This window comes from Andrographis paniculata, unplaced genomic scaffold (assembly GCF_009805555.1).
Source record: "Andrographis paniculata isolate CXL003 unplaced genomic scaffold, ASM980555v1 Contig34END, whole genome shotgun sequence".
Classification (NCBI taxonomy): Eukaryota; Viridiplantae; Streptophyta; class Magnoliopsida; order Lamiales; family Acanthaceae; genus Andrographis; species Andrographis paniculata.
In genome coordinates, this window is record NW_026137567.1 from 2,935,462 (window position 1) to 2,959,218 (window position 23,757).

Genomic DNA, 23,757 nt, shown 5'->3' on the forward strand with positions numbered 1-23,757 from the left:
TACTTGTTTCCTTGTGTGGAGTACAAGCAATCATTGATCCCGAAGAAAAAAAAAACAACCAAATCAATAGATCTTTAATTATCGCACTTTCATGATAAATATAAATGAACTTATAAATTACGTTAAATATAATAAGAAACTCCTTAAATTCCCAATACAATGCGAAATAAACTATTCTCGAACATCAAGTAAATCTATAAAACCTTAAGAAGGATTGACAAAAAAATCATTATATACCAAATTGTTGGGAGAATTAACAGAGAAGATTTGTGTTTGTTAAATATTTTAGATTAAGTATATTTTTATTACTCCCTCCGTGCCAGATACCATGTACACGTTACCGTTTTTGTCCGTCCTACATACCATGTGACTTTAACACACTTTAATCTTATTTTAAATTTTTTAATTTTAATTAAACTAATTAGTTATCTTAATCTTAATTTATAATTATTTATAGAATAATTATTTTCACTAATACATTCTTAATTATATACTAATTACATCCCTCCTAAAATACCGTGTCTACAGTGTAGCAGACACGATATCTGTGACGGAGAGAGTATTATGTTTATGTAAAAGATGGAGAATATTGTAGAATAGAATATATGTATTGAGAATAGTTTCAATAAAAATTTGTAAAATCGTTCGGGTGAACAAATTTTTTTTGTTTATATTCATTTTTATATTATGCAGCCGCGAAAGACAAGTCTTGCGAAAACAAACCAAGGGTGTGTTCGTTTGTAAGATTTGTGCAAAATCTTACTATTTATCTAATTTTTTTCCTCCAAAAACATCAAATCAAACACCTATTTTTCATTTTTTATATTATACTAAAAATCAAATTTTACATTCAAAACATCACATCAACACCTATTTATATCACATCGTACAACTATTCAAATTCAAAATTTTTACTATTCAAATCCCATCTCAAAATCCAAACCTCCAAACAAACCACCCCAAGATTATATGAGTGACTATTCGGGTGGCATTATGTCATAACTGTAAAATCCAGGGGCTTGAATATAAAAGATGGATTTTGCCAAATGCTCCCCTTTAAAAGCAAAGTAGGGTACCACCGCACCGCACCGCACCGCACCGTACCAAGGTTACAGCGGCAAAGCCCTGACGCCGCAAATCTCTCGTTCGTTGTCAGGCGAAAATTGTTCTTGCAAATCTGGTGAAGTATCTACGCAGTTTGCTTCAATCTACTCTAATCCATTCGCGTTCTGTGGGAAATTCATTGCTTGGTATGGATTCTACTCAACTTTTATGTGAAATCGGATTTTTGGAATAGTTTACTTGATTTCGGTACGTTGTTTCGTTTCTTTATGCCATCTATAACTTTGATTCCTGAATTGGTTGTATTGTAAGGTTACTTAGTGTTTTGATCGGTACAGGAACATTTCTTGAACTGAACGGATTGTATACAAAAACAAATCATGACGGAGACGGATTATGCTGTTGATAGGATTAGCGATCTTCCCCGCGATATCTTAAATAAAATTCTATCCTACATGCCTTTGCGCGATGCTGTGAGGACGAGCACACTGTCGTCACAGTGGAGATACAAATGGACAACAATTCCAGACCTTGTTTTCGATCGATATCTCGAAAGATTCTTGAATAGGCACAATATGGAAGCTGTGGTCGATCAAGTTTTGTCGCATCATGACGGGGCCATTACAAGGTTCGCAATAAACAATTGTCATATCCAAAGCTATTATTCGGTCGGTCGCTGGCTGTCTTACTTGTCCAACCATGGTATTAAAAGCCTCGAGTTTTCGCCTAAATATTTAAATATGGTGCCTGTTCCCCTCACTGGTTTTGATCAACTCCGACATTTGCTTCTTGGAATTTCCTGTGTCGTCAAAATTCCTCCTTCGTGGAGAGGACTTAACCAACTTATTGCGCTACAACTTATCCAGGCCAATATCGAAGATGGTGACTTACATTTGTTGCTATCTAAATGTCCAAAGATTAAGCACTTGGATCTGAGGGTGGGCTTTAATTCTGGTTTCTTAACTTGTCTATTTTTCCTTAAATCGAATTAAATTTCTAATTGTTTTTCCTTTTTGTGTTTTAATTTTAGATCCGCAGCCAAGGTGGGATTAAAGAACTCCCAAACAAGCTCGATCATCTCACTGATCTAGATCTTGGCACTATGTCCTTTGTAGACCTGGGAAATATCAAACTTCTTTTAAGCTTGATCAAAAGCTCCCCAAATTTGCGGAGTCTTAGACTTTATGTTAGTGCTACTCGTTTACATTTCATTTTTACATTTCATTACATTGACACTATTTCATTCTTTCTTTTTCTTAGAATGCCGCAAGCATTGGTGAGAATGGCGTCACAGAATATCTGAAGGCGCAAGACGATCTTAAAGATTGTCTTGGGTGCCTTGAAGATGTGATGATCCACTTAATGATGGACTTTCCAGCCGAGGTGGAGTTGGTGAAGCTTCTTTTGCGGTCGGCGCCTGTGCTTGAGAAAGTCGATATATATACTTCTAAGTCACATTTCGACGCGCCAATAAGAGAGTTTAAAAACACCAAATGCGCGTCGTCTAAGGTAAAAATTATAGTTCACACCAATTTCATGTACTAGTTATCTATTCAACTGTAATTTAGAGACTTGTTTTCTTGTGATCTTATTAAAGCAAAACATAAGCAATGAAATGAAATAAATAGTAGAGAAATGCTAGGTATGCAAATATTGTTCGATCGAAGAATTTTTTTTGTGCTCTTATACTCATTTATAAAGTGAATCAAGTTTATAGGTGATTAAATCAACACTATATGATGATGGCTAAAAACAACATTTATTGCACGTATTTTATGACTTTTAGTTATAGATAAATAATTTCTTTGTCGCAATTCGTTTACTCCACATGAGGATAAGCGGGATGGGTTGCTGCACAAAGATCTTGATGGTCAAAACAATATCATTCCGGGTGTAGAATAAAAGAATTCCTTTTGTCGTATTCGTCCATTTATGGCATACAAACGCCAATATAACGGTTTTTTGTTGGGTAATTAACTTTGATGCGGCACGTGCGAAGTTCGAGTACTATCCCAAGGTTACAAGCCTACTTTCACATCATTAAGTTATCTCGTAACATTTTATATAGAAAACATAAATATATAATGGACCTTCTATTTGTATTGGGCCTTAGGCGGAGAGTTAACGGTCCGATTTGTGGAAGTATCTGAAAGTGTATGTAGATTTAACAAACCACTTTTTTCCAAAGGAAGTTGGTATTTCAATGCTTGTTCAAATGAACCAAAAGAGTAGTAAAATAAGAATAAAACAAATGTGTGTACTCTGTGAATTTTTACGAGAGTCGAATAATTAATGTTTCAATGGGGAAGTGTGTGTGGTGTGTCAAGGTGAGAAAAGTGAGAAAATATCCTCCAAATTGAATGAACCTGCTCTCCCGTCACAAATAGATTCTCCATCGACTCAACTCCCGTAAAGTAATAAAAAAAAAGAAAACAACTGGTTTGCAGGATATTAGGTTTGGCGGGGGGCTTATCCAGTTCGCACTTTCGGGTAGCGACTGCAGGTTTCTACGTCATAAAAAAAAAAAAAATACAAACTAAAATGTTATACTACTTACGTCCGGCTCTAAAGATTTAATTTACTTTTTGTCTATTGATCTTCGAATATTAGTTATTATATTAAAATACAGTACAAATTAAGAAAAATTTGCTAAAAAAGTATATATACAAATATAAAGATATTTTTAATGTTAAGTTCAATAACGCAAAAGATGGGTAAATGTGACCTTAGAGATGAACGAAAGGAAGTATATATTTATATAAATATAGAAAGAGAATTGAGAGGATGAAACTATATTCTCTGAAAAATATATATATTTATATATATAAGGGGTTCAGCTAGGGTGTCGAATTTTAAAAAATTCAGTATCATGTTGTTATACCTTGAAAAAAATTACATAGAATTATTCTTAAAAAATTCAGTATCATGTTGTTACACCTTGAAAATAATTACATATAATTATGATAATTATATAAAATAAGATGAGATAAGATATAATATATATATATATATACATGGTACTTCCTATGTCATTGAAATTCATGTTTACTTTTTCTTTTTTATATCATACAAAATATTTTTATTTATTTTTTATTAAAAAAATATTATTTTCTTTTTGTTACTATATAAAAAAATTATATTTTTACAAATTCTTCTCAAAACTCATGTCCGGTCAATGAGTATAAATTTTTATAACTGAGGTGGTCATGCAATAGAAGGTACCAAAACTTTTCCTATAGTTGGTCCAACTTGAATGCACAACCGATTTTTTCACGGAATTGCGTGAGTATCGATCCCAAACTTCCGAAATGAAATTGCGTCTACAAAATCCATGTGCTAGCCAATATAATTATACGATATGTGTGAAGTACTGCTCAAGTTGATAAGTCCAATTCGCCCGAGGTGTCCGTGGAGCATCATGGGTTACTCATCGTCTATACATTTGTTTTAATACAGTAGAATGAGATATGTTTCATATCAAGCTATTATTAAAATAAAATATCAAGCTAAAAATATAACTAAATAATAGTACAATAATATTTTTTATCCAATTTATCATTTTTATTAATCAGTTCATTTTTCAACTAGCAACATAGTCATATTCTTTTTATGCATAGTATTTATTTTTTTTACAATTCTCAACTGAATTCTTTGTTTTACAAACAAAAAAAAATCAATTCTCATTCTCTTCATTATCTATTTTTATTTCTGTCCAATTTCATTCTCTGTAGCGCATCAATTACTTTGGTTTTGGTTATGCATCATATGACATACAATTTTTAAATACTTTATTATAAAGATATGTGCAATGATATTAGAGAGAAAAACATGACTTGAGCTGAACTTGGTTTTGGAATTTTTAAAAGATTTAAAACAATTTGAATTTTAATATTTAAAAGTATACTTATTGCGTATTAATAAACTTTGAGGGTGCGCCTAAAATTGACTGGATTCTATATACTTCTTATGTCCCATAATAAAGTATCCATTTTTTCATTTTAGTCCTATATACTCCCTCCGTCCCATAATAAAGTATCTATTTTTTCATTTTAATCCGTCCCATAACAAAGTATCTTTTTTAGTAACTGTACTGTCCTGTCTACCTAACATTATAAATACCCTTACAACTTACAATATATTACACAAATGTCATTACCTTTATATCACATATACTAATAAGGTTATTTTAGTCATTTCTACTTTATTTCTACTATATCCCAGTATAATACTAATATTTCTAAAACTAATATATTTAAAAACATAATATATTTTCTACCCTAAGTTTTTAATTTTTATTTTTAAATAATTATACAAATTATTTGTTGCAAATAATTTGTTTATTTTTTAAAGTTTTAAATTGTGAAGAATAATTACACTAACAATTTGCTTACAATAATGATTTCGTTAAATTAATTAATATTTCATATCCCATCTTAATTGACATATTTTTATTTTTAGTAAAATTTAATCAATCAAAATATAATTAATAAATATAAATCAAGTTTATTAACTATATAATACACAACATCATATATCATATGACCAATTCAAAATTCCCTTTATTTCTATCAATTTTTTTAAAAAATAAATATTTTTATATATATTTAAAATTATATCTCTTTTATAAATAAATAAACAAATTTTTTTATCTACTTGTATTATAAAAATTATATTTTCTACAAGAATGATATTTATATTGTATATATTTTTTATTACGATATAATTTTAAAAATATTTGAATACATATTCTAATTTTTTTTTAATAACATATACTACATCCGTCCGGCTCTAAATATCTCATTTATTTTTTGCGTGTTGATATTTGAATATTAATTATTATATCAAAACATGGTACAAATTAATAAAAAACTACAAAAATACTTTAAGTAGTGTCTTATGAAATGAAATTTGTATAAAAAATTATACAAATATAAGAATATTTTTTAATGTTAAATATAATAATGCAAAAGATAAATGCGACTATTAGAGACGGACGGAAAGAATACTAAATTTATTTAAAAGTATCAATATTATTAATTATATAAAAAATAATATAATAATATATTAACTAACTATTATTAATTAATTAAATATTATTACTTTAAATAATGTATCCACCAAGTGTCCATTATACTTCATATTATTTCATTATATTACAATAATTATCTCATCAATTAAATTTAAAATAAATGTTTTTAATAAATATTTTTTAATAATCGTGTTAAAAATAAAGTGACATATCTGGTCGAAATAAAAGAAAAATATACTTCGATTTTTAATTAAATATATTTTTATACATAATTACTCCTTTCGTTCCATATACCGTGTCTGCTACATTGTAGATACGGTATTTTAGGAATGATATAATTAGTAGATAATTAAGAATGTATTAGTGAAAATAATTATCCTATAATATAAATAATTATAAACTAAAATTAAGATAACTAATTAGTTTATTAAAATTTAAAAAAAAATAAATTAAAAAGTTTAAAATGAGATTTTCCAAAGGATGAACAAACGTGGACATGATATGTGAGACGGAAGGAGTATTATTTAAAAATATATAGTAGTATAATTATAAAATATATATAAATATATTTGTTTGTTTCAAAAATAAAATTATAACTAATCTCATTTTAAAAATTGAGAAATATTTAAAATAAAATAAAGGAGCAATAATGAGGAAATTTGAAAAACTAGGAATATATGTATATTGTATATTTTTTGTAGTATTTATATGAAATCGTGTGACCCAAAAATTGTATTGGGCAAACAAACTATTGATAATCAAACATATGGTAAATATACATTATTAATATTATTACTTCTACCTTAGGTAAAATTATATAGGATTGTTTGAATACCAAACAAAAAAATATTAATATTATGATATTTTAATATTCCCTCCATCCCATTGAAAGGTTACCATTTTCTATTTTCGTTCGTCCCAAAATAAAGGTTACCATTTTCTAATTTAGTAATTGTACTACCTACTTAACATAATAAATATTCTTTCAACTTACAATATATTACACAAATGTCATTACTTTTATATTACATCATATTAATAGGAGTATTTTTGTCTTTTTTACCACAATACAATGTAATACTAATATTAAAAAATCTATGTGTAAAAAGCAAACACCATTCTTCCAACGGGACGGAGCTAAGTATTAAAATAAAATGAACAATAAAATAAAATTATTATAAAAAAATTATTAAATAGATAATAATAATATGATGAAATAAAAATAAATAATAATTATTAAATTAAAATAAAATAAAATAAAATAATAAAATAATGAATATAAATATATTATTGGTGTGTTTGTTTGGGGGATTGGATTACATTATTCATCCAATTTTTTTTCCCAAAAACATCAAATCAAACGTTTATTTTTCAATTTTTTATATTATACTAAAAATCAATTTTACATTCAAAATTTCATATCAACACCTATTTATATCACATCATACAACTATTCAAATTCAAAATTTTTACTATTCAAATCCCAACTCAAAATCCAAACCCCCAAACAAACACACCCTATATGTAAGTTTAGATAATTGTAGGGAAAAAATAAATAAATACTTCCTACTTATAAATTATGGTCTTAGTATAAATCATGAATTTAAAAAAATTATAATAATAAATAAGTAAGAATATATTAATAAAAATAATTATTATATAATAAAAAAATAATTATAAATTAATATTAAAATAATTAATTAATCTAATTAAAATTAAAAAATTTAAAATAAAATACGTTTGCGGTAAGTAGGACTTCAAGTAAAATTTTAGGTTTGTATTATTTAGGTAAGTATTTGAGGTCCTTGGTTTACAGTCATTCAGGTAAACCCATTATTCACGCAATCCGAATTCCAATTCGTCAAATTGGGTGTCGTTGTTCTTTCCCCCAAATCTTTCTTTGCCCTCTTATTATTTCCTACTCGATTCATTCGATTATTTGGGTTAACATTATTCATTTGCACAATCCAAATTCCAATTCGTCAAATTGTTTTTTTCCCCAAAATTTTCTAATCGATTCGTTCGTTATTCATTTGTCAAAGTCTCCCATGGCCGCGGCGTGTCGAAGGGTGGCGTCTGGATTGTGTCCTCCTTTTAGATTGGAATCCAGGCAACTTTCCGAGCTATCGGAGTCCAACGGCAAACGGGTCTTCTTTGTCGATACTTTAGCCCTTGTAATTACTGATATTTCGTTTAATCTTAAATTCGTGTTGTAATTTGAATGTTGGATGCAATTTTGCTTCATCATTTTTATTGATATTGGTTGATTTTTATTGATATTGGTTGATTAGGTGAGGAGGTTAGAATCAAAGGGTATTCCCACAAAAGAAGCTGAGGCGATCACCGCAACTATAACAGAAGTCCTTAACAACAGTTGGGAAAATGCTTCTTATAACTTTGTTTCCAAAGGTGAAATGCAAAAAGTAAGCAAATTTTTTTTTTTGGATAAGTTCTTTATGAATAATGTGTTGAGATGAATTACTTATTAGGATTTGTAATTGTGTTCTTTGTATTGGTTTATCCTGATACTCTTTATTTATTTGGTAGAATGAGATGTCACTAGTCAAATTCAGAACTGAGCTCAAAAGTTCCCAGGTATGTTGTTAATAGACTTCATTTATGAACTCAATAGTTTCTTATTTGTTTGGTTTGATGCTACTGGTAATATTAATGTTTGCTCTTTGTTGCTTGTGAAGTTATAAGAGTATTTCATTGACTATGTAGAAAAATTGTTTTTTTTTCATTAAAGTAGGTTCTTGGTAAAATAACTGTTTAAACTATATTTGGAGTGAATGGATTTTACTCATAGGCTAAATTTATGTGTACCTATGTAAGTATAATGATTGGCTGTGTTTAGATATACGCTGTGTTTCGATGTTTTGAGTTGTTTTGGAACTAGTAAAATTTTGAATGAGAAATTAAGTGCTGAATGCGATGTGTTGAATATAGAATAGATTTTTATAATATATTTTACATAAAAGGGGGGAATTGATGAATAGTACGAAATGAACTTAAAAACATAAGTAAATAGGGCCAATGTTTTGCTTGGAGTTCGAGGAGAGCTAACTATACTGGAAAGTTCCTTTCGAGGTCACTATTTTAGAGATGTTCTTATAATGAATAGAGGCCTACATGTGGTTTAGCTTTAGCCTTTAAGTAATACTGCAATTTTCAGAAAACATTGTGATGGATGGATAGCAAGGTGTTTGATGTTTTGGAATCATTTCCTTGATCGCAGATTGTGCGAGTAATCTGATCATAATTGTTTTTAATATTCGGGTATAGAGGCTTATCCATTAGGCTATGCACCTAAATATCAAAACTTGAACTTTATTTTTTCTTTCTCTGGGAGGATTAAAATCTGATTTTTATTTTTATTTTTCTTTTTTTGCTAATCCTGTGCATGCTTTTAAGATTTCCCATTTCCAATGCCCCTAAAATTCCAGAACAAAATATTAAGATTTGACATAAAAATATGGAGGAAGTATCTGAACACTGCTTAAAACCCTTTCCAGCCTGGGGTTTTTAAATTGGGAAGAGCTTCGAGTCAAAGGCCTGGTTAGTGGAAATCTGTGTCTATTCCTCGCCTAGAATGACCCTTTACGTACCGTTCTTCTGAATCATCTTTGCAATTAGAGAATAGATTAGATTGCTCACTCTGTATGTCATTATCTTTTGAAAAGAATTCCTGTGATTGAGAAAAGGACGCAGAATTGTCCTTTCTCGCAGTACTCAGAATACCATTTCCAAATCGAATGTTTTGGTTGGAATTCAATTCAGTGTCTGGTGATTTGGAGACTTTCAGATTCACTGGAATATTAAGATCAGTCTGTCGTGGGTAGCTTTGTGGACTCTTCTGTGCAGCCCTTCCGGAAGAGGAGTTTGGAACCCAAACAGGAATATAGAGGGAACTGAATCTTCTTTGTTCATAATTTTGTCCGGAGGAAGGAAGATATTCGGAATCTGAGTTGTCTCTTTCTTTAGTTTCATCTGTTGCAACTGAATTGTTGTGAGGTGAGGGGCTGCTACCACATTTTCCAAACAATTTTTCTGTGGATAAGTTATTGAAGCCTTGAGGAAGAAACTGCACCTAAGAGTTGCCATGATCCGAATTTTCTAAGGTTGTGCCGTGCCTGTCAATTCCCATAAACACTGAATCTGAGAAGGAAGATGGAGCAGCTCTGTGTCTTTGTTTTGAAGGGTTTTTCCCATCAGAAACATAAGCATGTTCAATTGCAGAGATGGCAGACAGGCTTCAGTTTTTGTTTGAAGAACTTTCTGTAAGATTGGAGACTTAGCTTCAATTGTTGAGAAAACCAACTTAGAGGCATTACAAAATGAATCTGTGAGAGTTTTGGGAGATCAACGTTGATTCCCTCCTTGTGTTGTCAGCCAACACAATATTGTGAGCAAGACCAGCATTTTTGTCCAAGTAGTTTGAACTTGAAAGATTAAGAACCGAACCTCAATTTCATTATCTTCCTGATCTTTTAGGGGTGATTTCATCTTGACTTGGCTATAATCCTTCTCAAAAAGAGTAGTACTGGGCGGCTCTTCTTGGTTGATTATAACATAATGGAGTTGGCTGAACACCATTATGAGTTGAACATCAAGTCAAAAATTAGTTTGTGTGACTTTATGCTTCATTTGTATTGGTTAATTCGATACCAGTTGTGTCAGGTGATTTAATCTAGTCATTGTATTAGGACTATCACTTTGGTACCCTTGTCTTTTTCGATATTGATCAAATTATTTATATTTTTAACAATCAGGAAAATGGAGATAAATCCTCCAAAAAACGATATGCTTTTTAAGGAAAATAGTATAAGATTTAATTCTATTAATTTCTGTTAGATTCTTACATATTAGACCTAGGTCGATTATAATAATTTTCTAGGGTTAGTGTTATAATCCTGATAGTATAAAGAATCAGCCTTATGGTACAACCTCATGAAATTATATGTCAAAGAGATTACATTTTCAAGGTACCAATTCATAGACATGGCACAAATTTTCTATTTAGAAGTTCAACTGATACTAAGTAGGATATTTATTGAGAAAAAGTGTTTATGGTTATTAGAGAATTTGGAAAATGTCGTATTGGTGAGTTGAAAGGGAAGAAAGGGAAAAACAAATTAGGAGCAAGCACTCCCATTACAAGGCAAGGGAATAGATGCTGATTGCAAGTCATGAAAAATTTCTCACTCTTATGCATGTATTAAAAACAGTTGTGAAATGATGGTGTCTTCATTTATCAACTACTTAATAATTTACTATTGAAGATTTTACCAAACTTCTATTGTATTGTTTAATTGAGTAAGATGAATGATAAACATGGATCAATTATAGGAACTTGAATTGTGGGCACATTTTGTCCTTTTTGTTTGTTTGATTTGTCTCTTGCTATTGGTATATTTGTTCGATATTAGAAGGGGATGAAATGGTTGCAGAACTCTGAAATTTTGTTTGTTAACTTTTTTACATGTTGAAAGCAATTGTGAGCAATAAATATATATGCAATGATTCTTACTAAAGCTGATCATAATGCCTGTTCAATTGTTATTAATTATAGGATCACCATTTTGCTTTGTTGCAACATGAGGGAGAAAAGCTCAGGAATGATATAGAGAAGATGCGAAGTGAGTTAAGGTCAGCGAATTGATAATAATACTATCCATCTCAACACATTTACTTGAGATCACTTGTTTTGATTCACAAAAGGAGGGTCTTTTTTCAGATACGAAATTGACAAAGTTACAGCCGGACAACGCTTAGATCTTAATCTTGAAAAGGGGTGCGTAATCCTATTACTCTGTGTTTTTTTTACTACAATTGAGGAGAGCTGAGTTTTATTTTGTTTTATTTTATTTTTTTGGTTTACTTACTTACGCAGGAGAATGCGTGATGAGCTTAACAACCAAAATCAAGTATGTGTGCATATCCTTGAACATTTTGATGTTTTTTCTGGAGTAAATTGCATTACACTCTTGTACTTTAGTATAAATGCACAAAGACACCCTCTTCGTAAACACACATCTAATTATACAAGTTTTATATAAATAAAAGCAATAAAATATCTTAAATAGCCTTATTTGAATAAAAAATAGAAAATAATCTATCAATCCTTCTTCATTTTATAGTTTTTTTTTTAAAATTTAGGTAATAGTTTGCCTTAAAGAAACTATTAAATGGATGGTTGCTAAATTATTATTATTTTTTATTTTATTCAAAAAAGCATTGTTTGAGATATTTATCTTTTTTTTTTTTCTATAGAAAACATCAGCTTTGGACAAATGGGTATTTTGGATTTCAAGTAAATAAAATACGATGTGTTTTGTGCATTTTTACTAAAACACAAGGGATATTATATAATTTACTCTTTTTGGGCAAAGCGGCAAAAGCATGCCTTCTAGTATTTATATTTCTGTTTTAATGCTGGTAAATTGAAAATTGAGTATGAGTTTTGTGATTTAAATATATATAGTAATTTCACTCGCTTGATTTATTAGGTTGTCGATGGAAATGTCATGTGAGATTACATCAAATGTTTCATAGTACTCGTCTTAATTGTATTTTCTTTGTAAATTTTATGGACTGATGTCTAACTCTGGATATTTTTCACATGTGTTAGAAGTGATTGTGTATTCGACAAATATTGGTGTTTATGTTATCTTATCGAATGTATTACCCATCATTTATTTCAGGAAATTCATGCTAAAATTCACGCACTTCATGCGCAAATAGAAGCAGCAAAATACGATGTCATCAAATACTGTGTAGGTACTGTGGTTTCCGTCTGTGCTGTAGGTCTTGCAGTGTTACGCACTCTCATGTAAGTTTAACACCACCCTATCCCGTTTTAGGATTTCTTTTTTTTTTTTTTTTGGCGAGTATTTATTCTAATTTAGCAGCATTGGAAGATAGAAGTGTTGATTTTGATTTAAAATGGTAAAATAACAAATCCATAATATTTATTGCATTGTTGGCAAATAATATGAGACTATGAGATCGGATTTGATGTGAATAGCTGCTTTGATTGCGTAACTCAAATGTGAATAATTAATATATAAAAAATCTTCTATTCCATTTATCTTTCAAAACAAGAAAAAACTAAGATGATTTGTTTTATTTATTAGTGCTATTGCTGCTAGTATAAATAGGTGTGTTCTTTTGCCAAAATTTTATAAGATTTTAACTATTTAGGGTTTTTTTTTTTTTAAAAAAAGAATATCAAATTAAACAATGATTTTTGAGCAAAAATCATTTTTGGTCTCATTCAATATCATAATTATCAATTTTGGTTCCATTTAAAAAAATTTATCAATTTTGGTCCAATTCAAAGAATTTTATCATTTTTTGTCTCACTTAAATGAAAATTTATCAGTTTTAGTTTCAAGATGGTTAACTGGACTTGAACACGGCCGTGTTGGATGACTCAGAAGGTGATTGGGCGTCCTAGGCAGCCAACACGGGCGTGTTGATTACCTTGCACTTCTGAATACGGCCGTGTTCCGGTGTTCCTGCCCGTATTCTGAATATAACCATATTTCTGCCTATGTTTACGACCATGTTTTCAAAACAGCTATATTTTAGGCTATGTTCAAGACTATGTTTTCAGTATATGATATTGTAGGTCATGTTTATTATTATTTTTACTTCTTTGTTAAAATTATACTGAAAACATGGTCGTGAACATGGCGTAGAAGTGCAGAAACACGGTTGTGTTCAGAACACGGCAGGAACACGGCCGTGTTCAAAAGTGCAGGGTAATCTTTGAGCCCAACACATCCGGAGCCCAACACATCCGTGTTGGCTGCCTGAGACGCCCAATCACCTTCTGAGTCATCTAACACGGCCGTGTTCAAGCCAACACGGCCGTGTTCGGTCCCAGTCAACTATCTTGAGATTAAAATTGATAAATTTTTATTTGAGTGGGACCAAAGTTGATAATAATTTTTGAATATGACCAAAATTGATAATTATGACATTGAATGAGACTAAAAATGATTTTTTCTTATGATTTTTTATTTTTTATATTATGTAATAGTATTATATTATATTAAAAATTGATTTACAATTCAAAATATTACATAACACATGTTTATAAATACGTTAAACAATTATTTAAATTTAAATTTTTACTATTTAAAAAATTCAAACTAAAATTGTATTTTTGGTTGAATTTAACAACCTGTATATTCTTCTCGCACTCACCTGGTCATCTTGGAACATGTCATATTTCAGTTATTATTAACATTCTTTTCAATTATTCTTCTATGTTTTTTATTCAAGTTTGTTTCAAAAATATTATTTATATTATACTCCCTCGACACAAAGTAAATATTTATTTTTAGCGCGGTGTTTAAAAAATAATGGTATTTTAATTATAGTGGATAGTTAAAAGTAATAAAATGACATTTTTGCTCTTTCTTTTTGGTGTAAAAGTAATGATCTTATGTAAAGCAAGGGTATTTGTGGAAAAAAAAAGTTAGGTATTTAATGAATAGTTTACTTTGTAATTGGACGTTTCAAAATAGAAATATGTATACTTTCTAGCTCGACGGAAGAAGGATATTATATTTCCTACCTACAAAAACTAACAACTATTCATCACAATAAGGTCGTCCGAAATGGCAGCATTAATACGAATATCTATAAAACAGTGATTACATAAAATAAAATTTAGCTATCTTCAAAGTTAAAACTAAAATAAGTGTTAGTTTACAATTTTAAGTTTACTTTGTACTATTCATTAATTTATATATAAATATATATTTGTTTTTTCATTTAAAATATTACTCTTAACATATTTAAACACAACCATAATTATGTTTTCTTAGGACGACATACATTTAAGGGATAATTTTCAGTAAGCTATTCGACAATAATATATTACTCATTTTATCAATTTTGAATGAAATTCATTTCTACCAATAAAATGAAATAAATAAAAAGAAATGACCGAGTATAAACCGTTGATTATTACAACAGCAAGCGGGAAGCTCCGCCTCCTAACAACGTGATCGTCTAGCTCCCCTCCGGTCACACCACCGGGTAGGGGCAGGGCGCACAACGGAGATGATCCTACCCGCGGTGGCGGCGGCCTTCGTTTCTTCTAATCTGCCATCTTTTGGTTCAAAGCAGAAGGCGGAGACGTGGAGACAAAAGGATTAGGTCCTTAATATTATTCCGGAAAGAAATTGACCTGCTGTTCAAAACTTTGAAGTTGAGTTTGTGGGGACAATTTCTCATTGAAAATGATGGAAAAGGTTTCGATGTGCACCGATAAGTGGAGGAATTGTTGAAGAAGTACAAAAAGGCGAAGCATAATAGTCCAAATGGAAGTGAGAATGGATATGTTAAGACAATTACTATGAAGAGGACAATGGAGAAATATGACATCTTTTTTAAACACCATTTCGGACATCTTCCTTTTTAATCATTCTCAATCAGTATTTCAAATCGATCATATGGGAATCTTGGAATCTGTCATTTTTTTTAGAACTAAAAATCGAAGATTGTTCTTACACATCGTTTTGGTCATCTTTCTTCACCAATTTTTTTAGAATTGAAAATTGGTAATGAGTCATTCATTCTTAAATATCTTATTATTATATTTTTCTCTTTCATTCTTATTTGGCAAAAAAAACAAAAAAAAAATATGTTGCTTACGCCAAAATTATTTTTTTTCTATTTGTGAAAATATCTTTTAAAATCTTTTTTTTAGCATTATATATATATATATTGTATTATATAAAAATTATTAACCCTATTGTATGATATTTATTATGCCATCCTTAAAGATCCGGCCAAGGAAGACAACCATCGACAACGTTCATCTTGCATACCATTAACAAACTTGTACAACTTTACACAGGGATAGGTAGCCACTTGCATTAACAAATAACCAGGGATAAAATCAAATTACCATGCAAGTAATCAAATCATATATATATATATATATTTAGATATGTATAATAATAAAAAAATGGAACACAATCATATATATCTCATAAACTATGCATATATTTTTAAAACATATTTTATAATTTAATAAGTTTTAGAATATTTTATGTCTGAATATATAGTATTTTAAAATATATTTTAGAATTTTTAGAATATATTTTATAAATAAGTACTTTAAGGTGTATTCCTTTTGAGTTTTTCTCTAATTTTTATTATTTATTAATTTTTTTTGAAAGTATTAAAGAAAATATTTATTTTTATTTAAATTAATTTTACGTCTAAACTATCACATCAACACCAATTTTATAATTTTATAATGAATTGTTCTAGAACTGTAGATTATACTCCCCGTCGTAAAATTATACATTTACTTTTGACGTGAAGTTTAAGAAATAATGTTATTTTAATTATAAGTAAAGATAATTTTCTTCTTGCTTTTGGTATAAAAGTAACGATCTAATGGTAAAATAAGAGTATTTGTAGAAAAAAAAATGAAGTTCATAGCTACTCAAAAAAGAAATTATTATTTTGTAATTGAACAATCGAAAATAAAAATATGTATAATTTGTGAATGAACAGAGAGATAGTTTTTAAAACATACTTTATAATCTAATACTCCGCTGTTCAATTTTTTTTGGTCCATTAAATATGTACTTTATAAATATAGTTAAATATTTTTTGAGAAAATTGCAATAAATATTTTATATTTATAGTCAATTATCACTTTTGTATTTTAATTGTCACAATGACAAAATATATCTCATGTGTTACATTTTTTACAATATTTGTCATCAATAGCACAATCACACTCACGCCACCGCAATGGCATGTGTCACACGTGATGCATGTACTATGCGACAAGCATGCTTAATTTTAACCGCAGTAAACTGATGAGCAATCAGATGATAAAAAAAAAAGTGATATTTGTGAGTATATTTTGTCAGTGTTACAATTAAAAATTAAGTGATAATTATCCAATTCCGAGTCTAAAAATAATTAATGTATTTTTAGTGTTTTAGCCTTTTTAAACCCTTAAACAACCTCGGATAACAAAAAAAATTGCTAGTTGGTTCTAATGCTCATTTCGGATGAATCCCACGAATTTTGTTCAATTCCTCATCTAAATGGTTTATATTTCTTTAACATTTAGGGGTTTTAAGGCCCAAAATGACTTCGGATTTATATGAAAATATTGCTAGTTTGTCCGTTTTTCTTTTCAAATTAACCATGCAAATTTTGTTTAGTTGCAAGTAAAAATAAAATGGATTTACTTTTCGCTTGATCATTTTGAATAAACCGTTCAAGTTCCGCATGAATCCCATGCTAATCCGGTCAAATAAGTATAGTGTTGAATTGACTGGATCAACGTATATAATACAAGTAAATAACATATTTATAATACAATCTATACTATGTTATAATACAACATACAATATCTAATAAGACAACATATGTTGTAATAAATTATACTCCCTCTGTCCAACCTTATACATCCAGTTTACTATAAATACGATAATTTAAGTAAAATATACTATCTCCATCCGCCTCTAAGGGTCACATTTACCTTTTGTATTATTGTATTTAGTATTAAAAATATTCTTATATTTGTATATTTTTTTATACAAATGCTTTTTTATTAGTATTATAAGACACGGATGGAAGTATTTTTATAATTTTTTTCTTAATTTGTACTACATTTTGATATAATAATTAATATTCAAATATCAATACGCAAAAAATAAATGAGACCCTTAGAGTCGGACGAATGTAGTAATTAATAAGTAATTAAGAAGTATATTAGTAAAAATAATTATTGTATAATAAAACTAATTATAGATTAAGATCAAGATAACTAAAAAGTATAATTAAGATTAAGATAACTAAATAGTATAATTAATATTAAAAAATATAAATTATGAAATTTAAAATATGATTAAAGTGTATAATTCTATTTCCTAAAAATAAATAGAAAAATAAAAGGTAATAGGTAATATGGAAACTTGGACTCCTTCCATAATTATTGATATTCTTTGTTGGCAGTTTTGGTTGGTAGTCTCGAATCTTCTAATGATGATCACGGGATGATTAAGTGATTGGAGAATCAAACTTATAATACTCCATAGCTGGTCTATATTTGACAGTCTCTTCGATTATGGAATCCATGGTACGATTGTCCGAGAAAAACATAGCCATTTGAATCTTTTGTACTCGGCTCTGGGCATTCATTTCAGCTAGGATAATTGATGATTTAGTAGCTCTCATGATGGTCACATCAGTAAGGCAGAGGGCAATTTCAATAGAACAATTTCGGTGAGGTTTGGGTGTTTCAGGTGATAGACTATTCTTTGTGAGTTATTCTAATGAGAAATCGAAGCATTTTTTGTTGGATTAAAAATTCAATTGTGCGTTAAATACCTAAATGTAATTATTTGACTATATTAAGTGATCTATTAAATTTATTGGGCTTAAGTGTATTTAGTAAGTACGGGTCTCCTATGTGCAGAAACCCGGTAATTTATTAATTGAGTGATGAGACCAATTAATAATAAGAGATATAAATTGGGATTGTGATCCCAGGTCTACACGCAACATCCATTACTTTCCATATCTCAACGTGATAGTAAGGGCATAAACCCTACCGATGTTCTCAAGAGGAGTTGTGCCGTAGGCTTGAAGAACACAAAACCCCGTCAATTTGCAGATCGAATTCGTCAACACTGATGAAATAAGGTTAGATGCTATCGGAGGAGATGTTGCTTCTCCACTATTCAAACAATTCGGAGAAGAAAACATTGTTGTTGTTGTTCCATTTTTTTTTTATGACGTAGGAATCCGCAGCCGCTATCCGAAAGTACGCACTGGGTAAACTCTCGGCCGAACCTAATACCCTGCAAACTAGACCCGACAGACAAGTCATACTAGGCGAACCATGTGTGGCAGGTGACCTGAGGCGTTGGGAGTTTGAATTCATGACCTCACGTGTAACACCCCCAGTTGGCTCATACTGGAAATGCTACCGCCACACTGTATCATGAGGTCGTCACCTCCTACTTCGGGCCCCACAATACAGTGTTAAGGCTAAAATTACCATAAAAGCGCATTATTATATAACAGAATCTGATTTATAAATATTTACAAAACACACCCCATAACAAGAGGTTTTTCCGGTTAAAAATTTATATATAATACAATAGACGTAAGTTCACTCACTCAGCCCATCTTTCTATATTTCGAGACGTCCCCTGTCTCGGATGTGCCATGCATACCTGAAACAAATATTTTCTTAAAAGTAGTCTAGAATTAAATCCATTTTAAGAACTAACGTGAAATATGTCATTTCATACCTTTTTTAAAATAAAGTCTAATTCCCGTTAATCATAAAATACGTGTCATGTCATGCCAATACTGAAATGATGCAATGCAGATATCAAACTCGACAACAATGCACATCCACATATATATATCCGCCAAAGTGAGCAGTTGGAATAACCTCGGCTCCATAATCATAGGCTCACTACATCTGTTTAAGTGAGCAGCCGGAATACCCTCGGCCCCGTAATAACAAGCTCACTAGACCATCATCAATAAATAGCGGGAAAATCCTCGGCTCAAGGAAGGACCTGATAAACCCATAATAATATAACGGTCATCCGGTCACTTCCATATACCCACCATACCACTCCCCCAATCAATACATGGATAGCCGAACGTTGTCGCTATTAACCACAAGACGCCCCATAGTCCGTGATAGCGAAGATAGGACCCCCGCTGACTAGCCCTATCCCGTGTAATGTAGTAGAATCCGTGCAACCTGGAATCACCCAAGGGAAACCCGGAAACTCTACTCCTCCTCGCGCGCCCTAACGGGATCACGTCTGGAGTTTGGCATATGATCCTAAACTACCGGTAGACCTCACTAGTAGCTACTCCAATGAGTGGAACAACACCGAACACGAATGATTAGACCAAAATACGTCTCAACTATCATGGGTCTAATCCCTGAATGACCGTGCGACTAAGTCACCCAGTTGTCCGACTACTATCGCCCACTATCGCCAAAGTGTTACGGTACATCGGAGTCGAATATCCTAACCCCAGATAATGCCCTCGCCTAGCACTACCGCACACGGCGACTAGACGATAGATCCATAAATCATATCCGATAAACTGTGCAATATGTGTGCAACATGCCAAATAAGTGAATTTACCGAAAAGGGCATGTGAGACAGCTCACCTGTCCTCCTTTTCATAAATTCACCAATGCGATCAAATACGTATATCAAATATCATAAACCGTGAAGTCTCCCATATGCATACGCACACACATATATATAAATATATACATGCAACAAAATGATTCACATAATATCACATTAACATATTAATCAAAATCGCATGCAACATGTATACCTAATTTCTTAAAATTAGATTTAATTCCCTACTACTTACCTCTTGTCGACACTCCCTAACTTTCGCAATTTCACCCAAATCTCTTCCAACGTACACCTGTTCCATTATTTATTCAATTCAGCTGAGCTATATGCTTATTCATAGGAGCTACCTGCTTATTCAAAAGCTAATTTCTATAATTAACTCGTTGGGTTTCAAACTTTTATATTTAGTAGAATACGATATTATAGCTATAAAACTCTTATACCTCATACTATTTATATCGCTCGATTATTAAATAAAAATACTTAAAGATATGAATAAACAGGCAGGTGCAATACACTGCCGTTTTCAATTCAGCTTGGATCGATACGAAATTCTCATAATATAATACTAGGACTACGAATAGGCTATTAGCTAAAGAAATTCGTCGATCAAATAAACAAATAGTCAGTTATGAATTTTTTAAGAATTTCTAATTTAATATTCCCAATATCGAAATGCATATTAAAATCCATAATTAAATTCTACGTATAACAAATAATACAATACCAAAGTTGGAATCGAAATCGAACGACTAAATCTTTTTCTTTCTTTCTTTTCTTCTTTCTATTCTTTCTCCTTCGTGTTCTTCTGGTTTGGTCGTCCTTCGCAGGTAAGGCTTGAGTTTGTGTATATATATATAATTATATTATTATTATTATTATATATATTATAAATATTATCTTCATCATCGTTACCTTTATTATTATTATTATATTATTATTATATATTATATATTATATATTATATTATATTTATGTTTATCGATATTTATTCGTTTAACAGTCTTTTCAATCATAATCAATATATAAAATAAGAATAAAATTTATTCCAGAGTATTAATTTTTTGATTCTAAAATATTATAAAAATATTTATTTGCTATAATAATATTATTTTATACACTCCAAAATTGGGGTATTACATCACGGTCACAAGTGCAACCTCCGCACCATCAGGTCATCCCTTACCGGACGAAGAAAACGTTGTTTTGAAGGAGTTTGATGTTGTTCCAGAGGAGATCTAGTTACCTCCAATCTTTTCTTGAGGAGATAGATGTTGTCCGTTGGAGTTTGATGTTTGACGGAGCTGTTTCGGAGTAGTCGTCTGGAACCGCCGCTATCATGCAAGGAGCCATCGATTTGTTTGACAAAAGACAAGGATGAAATTCATTGGTGTAGATAAGTGTAGTATGTATATAAGTGGGAGTTGGTTAAATGACAACTAAAAATAAGTTCAGATTCTTGGGATTTCTGACCCTTCGTTTCCTAATTCGTCTCGTCCTTCGATAATAAAAAATTAGAGATTGTTAGATGGTTATGTTGATTATTAGGATCCAACCATGTGGTGTTAGTTGAGAGGAGAAATAAAGTGATTCCCATAAACGATTCTAGTTCTGTTCGGGTGTTTTCAGTGAGAAATCAAAGTTTTTTTTTTTTTTTTTTTTATCGGTTGTTCTCTATGGGTATCTTGTCTTAAAGTTTCATTCGAACTCCCCTTGATAAGTGGTTACAATAGGTTATTTCACACAGCTGAAAGTTGTCCTATCCAAACCTGACACCTCCAAGTCCACCTGTCATACATGGTTCGCCTAGTGTGACTCACCTTGTTGGACCTAGTTTGCAGGGTATTAAGTTTAACCGGAGGTTTTTACCCAGTGCACACTTTCTGCTAGCGGTTGTGGGTTTCTACGTTATAAAAATAATAATAATAATAATAAAAAGAAAAAAAAGGCAACCTTGGTCCATGTTAACTGTTCGAAGTTGACCGAAGGAGCTGTTTTTGTTTTGGAAGTTGCTGCCGACTCCGTTGAAAGCTTGCTGCCGTTGTAGTTTGGAGGTTTTTGGAGGAGATGCAAAAGTTGTTCAGAGATTTGAACTTGGAAACTATTGGAGGAGACATTGCTTCTCTGTTGTTTGAGCCAGTGATAACAAATTTTGCAGACGACTCAAAAATAACATTGATATTTATAATGAAGATAGAGACCTATAAATAGGCATGACATATAGATTCGGTAGACTCCAATTATAACAATCTAATCAAATAGATAAAATCAAATCTAAAACAACTAAATTCAATCTAAAACTAAATAACTAAAGTATATCAATATGCTCATTCAAACTCAAGTGATTTCGACGAAATAACTTGGTTTGCAAAGAGAGATCGAAGATGATGTGGCCACAATCGTCCACCGTGTCAGAATAAGTAGGGTTCTCAACTGAATTAGAGTCAGAAACAACGAGACTCTCAACTTAGTCGGAAATGATGGGACACTCACTAAAGTCGGAAACAACGAGATTTTTAGTGGAGTCGGAAACAACGGAACTCTCAACGTAGTTGGAAATATGAATCTGAAAAATTGTAATAGATAAATTCACATACATGATTTCAAACTTGGACAAAATCAAAATCAATACTCAAAATAGAATTAAAATAAAGACTAAAAACTACAGCTAAAATCTCAAAATTAAGAAACTTTCGAGTACATTTCAAGTTGATGTACCTAGATAAACATGAGTTAGTAGGTTGTGTTTACTTCCGGAAAAAAGTAGACTTTGATACCATATGAGAAAATTTTGTGGACGACTCAAAATAGCATTTTTATTCATTATAAAGATAGAGACCTATAAATAAGTATGACATACAAATTCGATAGTGTATATTTTTTATTTATTTATATTTTTTTAAGATATAAGAATTATAAAAATATTTACTTTTATTATTTTTAGATATTTTATTAAGAAATAAATATTTTTATTGAAAATTATAATTTTTTTTAATTAAAAATAATGTAAATATAAAAGAATCATTTGTGTATGCATTTTTATTATGCTAATTTTTAATTAATTACTTTTTTTATTTTTATTCTTTCAAGTAAATTTATTCTATCTTATTCATCTTTAATACTTCTTCCCTTTCAAGATAATTGACTAATTTCATTAGTGATAAGCTATTTAAGAAAATAATGTTTAATCGGTTAATAATAATGAATTATGATATTATTTTATTATTTTTTTATGTAATTAATAGTATTAATAGTTTTGAAATAAATTTAATATATATGATTAAAAACATTAGAAATGTATTTAAATATCTTAAAAGTGATATGGCAATAAAAAATATATGCAATATGGATCTTATCGGATAGAGAATAAGATTTTCTATAATACAAAGTAAATTAAAAAATATTTTTATTTATTTATAATTAAAATAAACTAATTTTATAAAAGAGATGGAGTTTTAAATTTAGATAAAAATATTTATTTTTGGA

General features: G+C 30.1%; 2 protein-coding genes across 4 annotated transcripts; both read left to right on the forward strand.

Annotated features, from left to right (window-relative positions):
- Positions 1–1,065: 1,065 nt before the first annotated feature.
- Positions 1,066–2,713, forward strand: LOC127248947 (F-box/FBD/LRR-repeat protein At1g13570-like). Of its 2 annotated transcripts, none has more exons than XM_051271543.1 (4): positions 1,066–1,311; positions 1,401–2,000; positions 2,093–2,248; positions 2,323–2,713. In XM_051271543.1, the coding sequence occupies exons 2-4, from the start codon at positions 1,443–1,445 to the stop codon at positions 2,605–2,607; spliced, it is 999 nt and encodes a 332-aa protein (XP_051127500.1). In that variant the 5' UTR covers positions 1,066–1,311; positions 1,401–1,442; the 3' UTR covers positions 2,608–2,713. The 2 variants fall into 2 exon arrangements, with proteins under 2 accessions (XP_051127500.1, XP_051127501.1); XM_051271544.1 differs by having other exon boundaries at positions 1,066–1,250.
- A 5,200-nt stretch (positions 2,714–7,913) lies between these two features.
- On the forward strand, positions 7,914–15,549 carry LOC127248905 (protein FMP32, mitochondrial-like). Of its 2 annotated transcripts, none has more exons than XM_051271462.1 (8): positions 7,914–8,265; positions 8,383–8,514; positions 8,639–8,686; positions 11,664–11,740; positions 11,829–11,885; positions 11,985–12,018; positions 12,796–12,923; positions 15,083–15,549. In XM_051271462.1, exons 1-8 carry the CDS (start codon positions 8,140–8,142, stop codon positions 15,120–15,122), a joined length of 642 nt encoding a protein of 213 aa, XP_051127419.1. In that variant the 5' UTR covers positions 7,914–8,139; the 3' UTR covers positions 15,123–15,549. The 2 variants fall into 2 exon arrangements, with proteins under 2 accessions (XP_051127419.1, XP_051127420.1); XM_051271463.1 differs by lacking the exon at positions 15,083–15,549 and adding an exon at positions 13,476–13,521.
- Positions 15,550–23,757: the final 8,208 nt, after the last annotated feature.

What these genes read in the sequence shown, in the direction of transcription:
- LOC127248947 (XM_051271543.1), top strand. Translation starts at nt 1,443, where the DNA reads ATGACGGAGACGGATTATGCTGTTGATAGGATTAGCGATCTTCCCCGC. An exon ending in TTAAGCACTTGGATCTGAGG is followed by an intron (nt 2,001 to 2,092) that starts GTGGGCTTTAAT and finishes TTTTAATTTTAG; the next exon opens with ATCCGCAGCCAAGGTGGGAT. An exon ending in TGCGGAGTCTTAGACTTTAT is followed by an intron (nt 2,249 to 2,322) that starts GTTAGTGCTACT and finishes TCTTTTTCTTAG; the next exon opens with AATGCCGCAAGCATTGGTGA.
- LOC127248905 (XM_051271462.1), top strand. Translation starts at nt 8,140, where the DNA reads ATGGCCGCGGCGTGTCGAAGGGTGGCGTCTGGATTGTGTCCTCCTTTT. An exon ending in TTGTCGATACTTTAGCCCTT is followed by an intron (nt 8,266 to 8,382) that starts GTAATTACTGAT and finishes TTGGTTGATTAG; the next exon opens with GTGAGGAGGTTAGAATCAAA. An exon ending in GATCTTAATCTTGAAAAGGG is followed by an intron (nt 11,886 to 11,984) that starts GTGCGTAATCCT and finishes TTACTTACGCAG; the next exon opens with GAGAATGCGTGATGAGCTTA.